Source organism: Rhinopithecus bieti, unplaced genomic scaffold (assembly GCF_001698545.2).
Source record: "Rhinopithecus bieti isolate Rb0 unplaced genomic scaffold, ASM169854v2 scaffold_1017, whole genome shotgun sequence".
NCBI classification, from domain to species: Eukaryota; Metazoa; Chordata; class Mammalia; order Primates; family Cercopithecidae; genus Rhinopithecus; species Rhinopithecus bieti.
In genome coordinates, this window is record NW_016803657.1 from 6,827,110 (window position 1) to 6,837,263 (window position 10,154).

Sequence of the window (10,154 nt, forward strand, 5' to 3'; positions counted from 1 at the left end):
GCTTTGGAAGGTGTAGCTATTTTCATATGACACTCAAAGTATCTTTGAAATATTAAAAACAAGTGAGATAAAAATTGTGAATTGGAGACAAATGTGCCTTAAAATAACGTACACATGCTTTTATTTTGTTTTTCTCCAAATATTGAGACTTTTCAAGCCTTTAAAAATCACCTTTTATTTATTTTATTTTTATTTTATTTTATTTATTATTTTTTTGAGACAGAGTCTCGCTCTGTCGCCCAGGCTGGAGTGCAGTGGCGCAATCTCAGCTCATTGCAAGCTCTGCCTCCCGGGTTCACGCCATTCTCCTGCCTCAGCCTCCCGAGAAGCTGGGACCACAGGTGCCCGTCACCACACCCGGCTAATTTTTTGTATTTTTAGTAGAGACGGGGTTTCACCATGTTAGCCGGGATGGTCTTGATCTCCTAACCTCGTGATCTGCCTGCCTTGGCCTCCCAGAGTGCTGGGATTACAGGCGTGAGCCACTGCGCCTGGCCAAAAATCACCTTTTATTTATTATAACACAGAGCATTTGTTGTAAGGGCAATCATAGAGTATAAGGCCTTTAATTGTATTTTGAGAACATTTATCAATTACATTATCACCTTCCTGGTACCTTGGCCTTATGAATATTAAAACAAGGGTTTCTAATCGAGACCTGTATTGAAAATGTTTGCTGTTTTCTTTTGAAGTATTTTCCAAAGATGATCTGAAGTCCATTTTCCTTTCCCTCATTTCTCTTGTGAAATTCTGCTCCCCACCTGCACACAGGAAATTGTTATTGCTGCCCTGCCCGCAGCACAGAGGTGGTGCGGAGGGTTCACAGTCTGCACTGGAATGTCAGATTTCTCAGTCACGGGGCCAGGAGGCAGGCAGGGGAAGGTCCTGCTGATGAGCAGCAACCCCACAGTTCTCTTTCTTTCTTTGCGATTCCTGTCTGACCGAGGGTCCTTCAGACAGAGGATTCCGTCCTAGCAGTCCAGCCATGGATCCATGTCCCGCTGCCTCCTTAGGTCAAAATAGTTTAGATGGTGTGAAGTGCTGGGAAGGAGGTGGATGGGGTGGGGGGCAGGGATGGGAGGCAGCTCTCAGGGGCCTCTGCTGAGACCTGGGAAATGGGAAGAGCCCCCAAGGTGCAGAGAGGAGGAGGAATGGAGCATGAAGATAAAGTGTGCCTCCTGAGGCAATCAAAGCCCTGGTGTGTTGTAAGAGCTGGAAGAAAGGGTAAATAGAAAGAGTCGCAGTGGAGGGAGGAGGCGGTGAAGAGCAAGAGAGGCAGAGGTTGGGTTAGCAGAATCCCTCAGGGCCAGCATGAGGAGCACAGGGATGGATTTTTTGAATCCACATGACCACTATGCGGACTGCACGGGTGGGCCTTTGAATCCACATGGCCAGCGTGAGGACCACATGGCTGGGCCTTCAAATCCACATGACCCCCTTGAGGACTGCATGGGTGGATTTTTCGAGTCCACATGACCAGCATGAGGACTGCACAGGTGGGCCTTTGAATCCACATGGCCAGCGTGAGGACCGCATGGGTGGGCCTTTGAATACCCACAGCCTGCATGACCCTGCTGGATGTTTGGGTGCTTGCCCATCACTTTCTAAGCATTTCTGTTGTCTGTGCCTTTAAGTGCATCGATTGCTGACCTGCAGTGGGGTGTGGGGTACAATAGAATCAAGGATGACCCCAGAGCCATTCCCGCCTGTTTCTGAAGTGATTGTGCTGTGAAGTTAAGTGTAAAGTTGGATGAAGATCTGAAATGTTTCATTGTCAGTGTTTCATTAGTTTATGCTTTATGAAACATAGCCAGTGAATCACTGATTATAGAACCTGTGGTAGCTTAACTGTAATCACACAGGGTGTTGTGAAACTGTTCAATAAAGCCCAGTTTAGCTATGGGAGATGTGGGTTCCAATTGCAGTTCCCTAACAACTGATTTGCTGTGGTCAATTCAGAAAATAACTTTGTGTCTTAGTCATTTCAGTAACCAACGTTTAGAATGCTAAGTGCCAGCGCTGCCCCGATGCCATATGGATCGTTGTTTAGTCTTGGCCTCTCAGTAGCTGTTCTCATTTTACAGTTGTAGAAGCTGATTGAGAAAGCCTAAGCAAGGTCTGTTAAGTGGGAATAGTGGAATTTGAGTCAAGGTTTGTTTAATTGGAAAGCCCATGAGAGGAATGGAGCAGTTGTGAATGTGGAACCTCCAGAGTTTTCAGCGATTTCTCTTGTTTTTGCTTGGGGTGAGGAGAGGTGAATAAATAGGTATGATGTGGTATGTGTGTGTGGTCAAACTAGTACCTATCAATAGGTAATAGACTTTTTTTCTATATTAAATATGATACCTATAGTCATCTTGTATGTACTTTTTGTTTTCAGATTGAAGATGGAAAATCCCCAGGACAATTTCTCAAGTAATGGTGGCTGTCTAAGTGATGCAGTTACGGAAAAATACCTGGTTGAATCCAAGGAGTCTGTGTCTCATGTTCAGCTTGCTTGTAGCATGCAGGACTGTGCTTTCCCTTTGGATGGGACTGAGCTTTGTATATGGAACACGAAGAGTCCTTCTCATCAGGTATTGAGCAAGTTATAGGTCCAGTGTCATGAGGGCCTTGCCCTTGTCTCTCCATGTCTTTGATGCTCTTTGGACAGCATTATGCTCTGTGGATTCAGCTGCCAACTATGGGAGAAAAATATTGATAAAAACATTATATTATTTTATTTTCAATTTATTTTTATTTTACAATTTTTTTTGTTTTGTTTTGTTTTTTTTTTTTTAGATGGAGTCTCGCTCTGTCGCCCAGGCTGGAGTGCAGTGGCTGGATCTCGGCTCACTGCAAGCTCCGCCTCCCGGGTTCACGCCATTCTCCTGCCTCAGCCTCCCGAGTAGCTGGGACTACAGGTGCCCGCCACCACGCCCGGCTAGTTTTTTGTATTTTAGTAGAGACGAAGTTTCACCGTGTTAGCCAGGATGGTCTCGATCTCCTGACCTCGTGATCCGCCCGTCTCGGCCTCCCAAAGTGCTGGGATTACAGGCTTGAGCTACCGTGCCCGGCCAATATTTTTATATTTAGAACACAAGTGATCTGGAATTAAAAAGTTTCTTCAGTTAGAAGCTGATCAAGAAAAGGTTCGTCTTAACATAATCAAGTCTCCTACATTCGAATATTTAGATTGACCTCACTTTTTCAGTGAAGTATAAACTACTTAGGGAAAAAAAAAGTTCCACATAATAAGTGCACGTTGTGATGACTATAACTAAATGAATATGCCCAGGTAACCACCCCTAGGTCATACCTCGTCTCCGTCAGTGCCCACTTCTCTCCTGCCCAAAAGGCAACACTATCTTGACTTCTAATACCATAGGCTAGTTTTGCTTATGATGAACTTTATATAAATGTGATTATACATTACGCACTTTTTTGTGCTGGTTTCTTTGATGAATTAGTGTTATTTTACGAGATTCATCCACGTTGTTCATTTCCATTGCTACAGAGTATTAGGATTTATTAGGTACCACTATGCCCTTTTTGAAAACTAAACTAAAATACATTTTATTACAGAGTAATAAGTAGAATTACATTCTACTTATGTAAAGACCACACTTTATCCATTTTTGTTGTGGAATAGTAAGTAGAATTACATTCTACTTATGTAAATAGACCACACTTTATCCATGCTTGTGTTAGTAGACATTTGTTGTATTTCAGTTTTTTTGGCTGCTGGATTCTTTCATATGTCTTTTGGTGCAGACACATATAATTGCTGGATTATAAAGGATACATAAGCAGTTGACTCTTGAACAACGTGGGTTTGAACTGTGCTAGTTTACTTACACATGGATTTTCTTCAACCCAATGTGGGTCAAAACTATAGAATTTTCAGGATATGAAAACTGTATATTTGGAGGGGCACCTTTTCATATATGTGGAGTCCACACAGCCAACTGTGGGATGTGGGTATACACAGATTTTGGTTTATGTGGGATTCCTGGAATCAGTCCCTCATGATAGTGAGGGATGTCTGTATTCAGTAGATAATGCCAAGCAGATTTCCAAATTGGTTGTACCAATCTGTATTTCTTCTAATGGTGTATGACTTTCAGTTGAACCATATCTTCACCTAAACTTGTTTATTTTATTTTAGCCTTTCAAAAGGGCATAGTGGTACCTAATTATAATTAGTAATTCCGTGATTATTAATGATGTTTAGCACATTTTTGCACATTTATTGGCCATTTAGATATTCTTTTTTGTGATATATGTTTTCAAATCTCCTGCCATTTTTTTCTATTGGATTATCTGTCTTTTTTCTATTGATTTGAAGGAGTCCTTTATATTATAAATATAGGCTTTCTGTTGTCCCTTTAGATTAGTTTGCATTTTCTAGAGTTTTATGTAAATTGAATCATATGGCAATTTAATTTTTTATTGACATGTAATAGTTGTACATATTTTGGGGGTATATGTAATATTTTGATACAAGTATACAACGTGTTATGATCAAATCAGGATAATTGGGATGGCCACCACCTCAAACATTTATCTTTTTATTGTGTTGGTAACATTATAGTTTTTTTCTTCTGGCTATTCTGAATTATATAATAAGTTAATATGAACTCTAATTTTCCTCCTGTGCTGTTGAATGCCAGAACTTATTATCTAACTGTATTTTTTTTATTCCTTCTCCCACTTCTTTTCATTCTCTCCACTTCCCGTCCCAGCCTCTTTTAACCACTGTTCTACACCCCGCTTCCACGAGATCCACTTTTTAAGTTTCCACATATGCGTGAGAACATGTGATACTTGTCTTTGTGTGCCTGGCTTATTTAATTTAACATAATGACCTCCAGTTCCATCCATGTTGCTGCAAATGACAGGATTTCAGTCTTTTTTATGGCAGAATAGTATTCCATTGTGTATATGTGCCATATTTCTTTATCCATTTATCTGTGGCTGGACACTTAGGCTGATTCCATATCTTGGCTGTTGTGATAGTGCTGCAATAAATAGGGGAGTGCATTATCATATAATGTAATTACTTGTCTCTTTGTACAGTTTTTAACTTGATGTCTGTTGTATCTGATGTAAGTATAGCTACTCCTGCTTGCTTTTGGTTTCCATTTGCATGAAATATTTTTTTCCATCCCTTCACTTTAATACTGTGTATGTCTTTATTGGTGAGATGAGTTTCTTGTAGTCCACATATAGTTGGGTCATGTTTTTCTTTTTATTCAGCCAGTCTATATCTTTTTAGTAGGGAATGTTATTTATTTACATTCAGGGTTATTGATAGGTAAGGACTAATTCCTGTCATTTTATTGATTGTTTTCTAGTTGTATATCTTTTGTTCCTTACTTCTTACTGTTTATTTTTTCAGTTGGGTGGTTTTCTATAGATTTGATTCCTTTGTTTTTCTCCTTTGTGTATTGGTTCTACCAGGGAGTTTTATAGTTTTCCAGGTTTTCGTGATGGTGGATATCATCATACTATATCCACATATAAGACTCCCATGAGCATTTCTTGTAAGATCAGTTTAGTGGTGATGAATTCTTTGAGTTTTGTTTGTCTCTGAAGATTTAATTTGTCCTTCATTTCTGAAAAATAACTTTACTGGGTATAATATTCTTGGCTGGAAGTTTATCTGTTTTCAGTACTTTGAGTGTAGCATCCAGTTCTCTCCTGAAATGTAAGGTTTCTGCTGAAAAATACGCTGTTAGTAAAATAGAGATTCCCTTATATGTGACTTGATGCTTTATTCTTGCTGCTTTAATTTTTTCTTTGTTTGTAGATTTTGACAGTTTGACTATAATGTACCTCTAAGAGGACCTATTTGGATTGAAACTATTTGGTTATTCCACCTTCCTGTCCCTGGATTTCCATCTCTTTCCCAAGATTTGAGGCATTCTCTGCTATGACTTATTAAATAGTTTTCCTCACCTTCTCCTTTATCTTCTTCTGCTAGAATGCCCATATTATTAATATTTATTTGCTTAATGATATCTCATAACTCACATAGGCTTTATTCTTTTTTATTCTTTATTCTTTTTTTGTCGGCCGGTATTATTTCAAAAGTCCTGTCTTCAAGTTCAGAAATTCTTTCTTCAGCTTTATCAAGCCTAGTTGCTTAATCTAGTTGTTAAACCTCTCAATTATGTTTTTAAATTTTATTCATTGAATTCTTTAATTCTAGGATTTATCTTTGGTCCTTTGAGCTGCTCAGCTCGCCTGGTGGTATGTCCCCAAAGGCAACCCGTGGGTCTTTTTCTTGAGTCTGAGACATGGGCACGTAGCTGCTTGTGGGGCCTGGGAGCATGCTTACCGTGGTCAGCCTGGGAGACTGTTTCTCAGGCCTTTTTGGGGACGTTGGGCAGCCTAGAAGTATTTCTTCTTGTGGCAGGGGTGCCATAGGGGTATTTCCCAGGTCCTGAGCATAGGTGTTTAGCAACTCTGCTGGCCCGGGGTGAATCAGCTGTTAGGAGGCTCAGGAGCCTCTCCTGCTTTGGGGAGGGTGTGTAATGATTTGGCTAAATCAAGGGCAGGTTTGTCCTGGGCAGGACTGCTGGGCTGTTTCTCTGGCTGGACGTGCAGTGGCGAGGGTGGTTTCTCTGTTGTGCAGGGCCAGACTCACAGCCGATCCTGGTCCCAGGCTCCATGCAACTGGGGTTGTGCCATTCAGCCACTCATGTAGGCTTGGTATAGTAAAGATGGAGCCCGAGGGCTGGAGAATGGCAGTGACTTCTGGCCCCCAGAGCAGGGCATGCTCCAGAGGCAGCTCTGGTCTCAAGATGGTGCTGTGCTGCAGCAGCTTTGGCTCACAGGGTGGGTGGGGAGTGAGGAGTGCACACTTCGTGCTCCTAATCTGGGGTAATGCAGCAGCCTGAATTTCCAGCAGCTCCCAAACTGGGCTCAGGGCTTGCAGGGAATGTGGGATTCTCCTGTTGTAAAGACTTCAGGTGTTTGTGGTGGTGATATGGGTGATTGGGGATCTTTTGCTTACCTTTTCCTTGGAAGGGGAAGTCCCTTCTGACTCTGGGCAGATTTGACCCAGGCGGGGAGGTGGGGCTACAGAGGCCAGGTACCTCCATGCTGCTCTCCTGGACTTGTAGTCACACAGGTGCATCTTCATTTCCTCTGCTGTGTTGCAGTGCTCTTCCTTCCACACTCTAGTCAGATCTTAGCTGTTTATTTATTGCCTTGTGTTTTTTTTTTTTTTTTTTCGTTTGGAGTGGGACAAGTGCCAGGTGTCTCTAGTCAGCTATCTTGCTGATACCACTCAGTCTAGTTGTCAGTTTCTTCAGGTACAGTATGCTTGATTGGCATTTTTTCTTTCTTTCCCTGAATATATCATGACCTCCCCTCATTTCTATCCTATAAGGTTTTTGCTGAACAGTCTGCTGCCAGGCGTATTGGGTCTCCCTTGTGTGTTGTTTACTTATTTTATCTCACTGCTTTCAAGATCCTCTCTTTGTCTTTGACCTTTGAAAGTTCGATTATAGTATGTCTTTGGGTATTCTTATTTGGGTTGAATCTTATTGGTAACTTTTGACCTTCCAGTATGTATTTATATCTCCAGGTTTGGAACGTTTTCTATTATTTCTTTGAATAACCTTCTACCACTTTGTCTTCCTCAGTTCCTTCTTGAACTCTACTAACCTGAATATTTGCTCTTTTGTTGTCTCATAGCTCCCATAAGCTTCTTCATTCCTTTTCATTTTCTTTTTTCTTCTCTGTTTATTTTCAAGTACTCTGTCTTTGAGCTCACTGATTCTTTCTTCTGTTTGCTGAATTCTGTGGTTGATGCTATCTATTGCATTTTTCATTTCACTAATTGTATTTTTTAGTTCCAAAATTTTTGATTTTTTTTAAATTAACAATCTCTGTTAAGTTTCTTTGGTGATTTCAGAGTTGATTCTCTGTTTTTCTAAATTTTCTTGAGATTCCTTAAAACAGCTATTTTGAATGATTTGTCTGGGGATCACCTATATTCATTATTTTAGGGTCAGTCTGTCGCACCTTATTTTGTCTGTTTGATGGGGTTGTATTTTCCTGAGCATTGCTGATGCTTGTGGACATGTGGTTACGTCTGTGCACTGAGGGATTAGGTATTTATTTAAGTCTTCGTAAGTCTGGCTTTGTTCGTGCCTGTCCTTCTTCAGAGGGCCTTCCAGGGATTCTACATAGACTGACTGTTGAGTTCCCTGAGCCCATGACTGCTGCAGCCATCTCAGCATTAGAGGATGCTCTAAGCACAGGATTGCTGTGAGTCTTGCAAGAACTCTGAGATTGATACAGCCTTCTGGCCCAGATGGACCTGGGTAGGACTCAGCGTGGGTACTGGGGCTCTGTGGGAATGCTGACCAGGCATCTGAGTCCAGAATGCTGTCCTAGTGGCCCAGACAGGTGTGTCACCCAGCAGGTCTCTGCACAGGTAAGGAATGGGAGTTGAGATTGGGAGTCCATGGATAGTTTTCTAACAGCAGTGAGAGGGGCCAGAACTGAGACTGGGTCCCCTCAAGATCTGCTGTAGGATGGAGGTTGGAGAGCTGATTTTGTTGGCTCAGAGGATCATGTGTCTACCGGGGGACCCTGCACCAATAAGATAGTTTCCCAACTACAGCAGGATGGGCTTGGAGCTGAGACTGGGCCCCTTTGGGATCTGCTCTGGGACAGAGGCTGGAGAGCCTGGTCACATTGATTCAGAGGGTTGTGTGTCTCTGAGGAAGTCCCTGCAGAGATGACATAGTTCCCTAATTTCAACAGGAGGGGTTGGACCTGGAACCGGGCCCCCTTATGGTCTGCTGTGGGTGGGAGACTGGAGAGGTCAGTCTAGTTGGCACAGAGGAGCGTGCATCTCGCAGCAGGTCTCAGCACAGGTGGGATAGTTCCCTGACAGCAGCAGAAGAGCCCAGAGCTGAGACTGGGTACCCTCAGGATCGGTCATGGGAGGAAGTGTGGCAGGCCTGTCAGGGTGGCTGAGACTCCCAGGTTGCAAGATACGGGCAAGTCTCCCTGTGAGTCTTTGTGTAAGCAGTTCTTACCTGGGACCTCAGATGAGGGAATTAGAGCCAAGCCACAGGGCAGCTTTCAGGTTCATTGCCTAGACCAATGTCAACAGGCAGATGAGGCCTTCTGTCAGTTAGTAGAGTGTGTGATTCCTGCCAGACTCTTTGGCTGGTGGTTGTGTTTGCAGGCTCAAGGCCAGGTGAAGTGGTAGCCAAGCCCCTTGGAGGACTGAGCCATTTCTGGGCTTGAAGCTAAGAGCATGCTTAGTGAATCAGCCACCTAGGTGTGGGTCTGAACTATCGAAATGACCTCCTAAGATCTTGACTCCACTGGGGTTTCACAACTTCAGCCTGAATTCTGAGGCTCCTGTAGAGAGACTTTTGACCATGGATGGGTACAGAATTTTTCTTATTGTCGGAGGATATGAGTGGGTTAGCTTCTGTTCCACCGGCTTGGTGATACCCGATATTTACTCATTTTTGTCTGGCTTTCTTCACTCAGGATAATTGAGATCCATGTTGTTGCATTCAGTAGTTCATTCTTCTTTATTATTGAGTAATATTCATTGTATGGATATACTATACTTTATGCATTCTCCTATTGGTCAGAATTTAGGTTATTTTTAGTTTTTGACTATTGCAAGTAACACTATTAGGAAAATTTTGCTTGTGTCTTTTGTTTTATACATGTCAGGTCAAGGTGGCTAATAGTCTTCAAGTCTTCTATATTCTGATGATTTCATGTCCAGTTGTTCAGTCAGTTATTGAAAGAGGCATATTGAAATCTGTGACTCTAATTGCAAACTTATCTGTTTGTCTTCCATTAGTTTTTACTTTGTGTATTTTGAAACTCTGTTATTAAGCACATTTGTGTTTAATATTTTTTATGTCTTCTTGAAATGACTTCATTTATTATAAAGTGACATTGTTTTTTGATCCCTGGTAATATTTCTTGCTCAGAAATCTTCTTTGGCTACTTTCTATTTTCATTAATGTTAGTATTGTATATCTTTCATTTCCTCTCTCACAACCTTTATGTTTTTGTTGTCATGCATTTTACTTTTACATATGCTACAAACCTGGCAATCCATTATTACTTTTGTTAAACATTCAGGGATCTTTTAAAGATATTTAAACAATAAGAAAAAT

At 41.7% G+C, this 10,154-nt stretch overlaps 1 protein-coding gene across 5 annotated transcripts in view; it reads left to right on the top strand.

Moving 5' to 3' along the window:
• Nucleotides 1-10,154, top strand: part of WDR27 (WD repeat domain 27) — a 248,528-nt gene that overhangs the window by 2,928 nt on the left and 235,446 nt on the right. For all 5 annotated transcript variants that reach the window (XR_001889728.1, XR_001889726.1, XM_017894959.1 and 2 more), the window contains exon 2: nt 2,381-2,576. Coding sequence is in view for 3 of the 5 variants with exons in the window: in XM_017894959.1 (XP_017750448.1) it covers nt 2,381-2,576 (196 nt within the window). In the remaining 2 variants the exon portion in view is untranslated. The remainder of the gene's footprint in view (nt 1-2,380; nt 2,577-10,154) is intronic.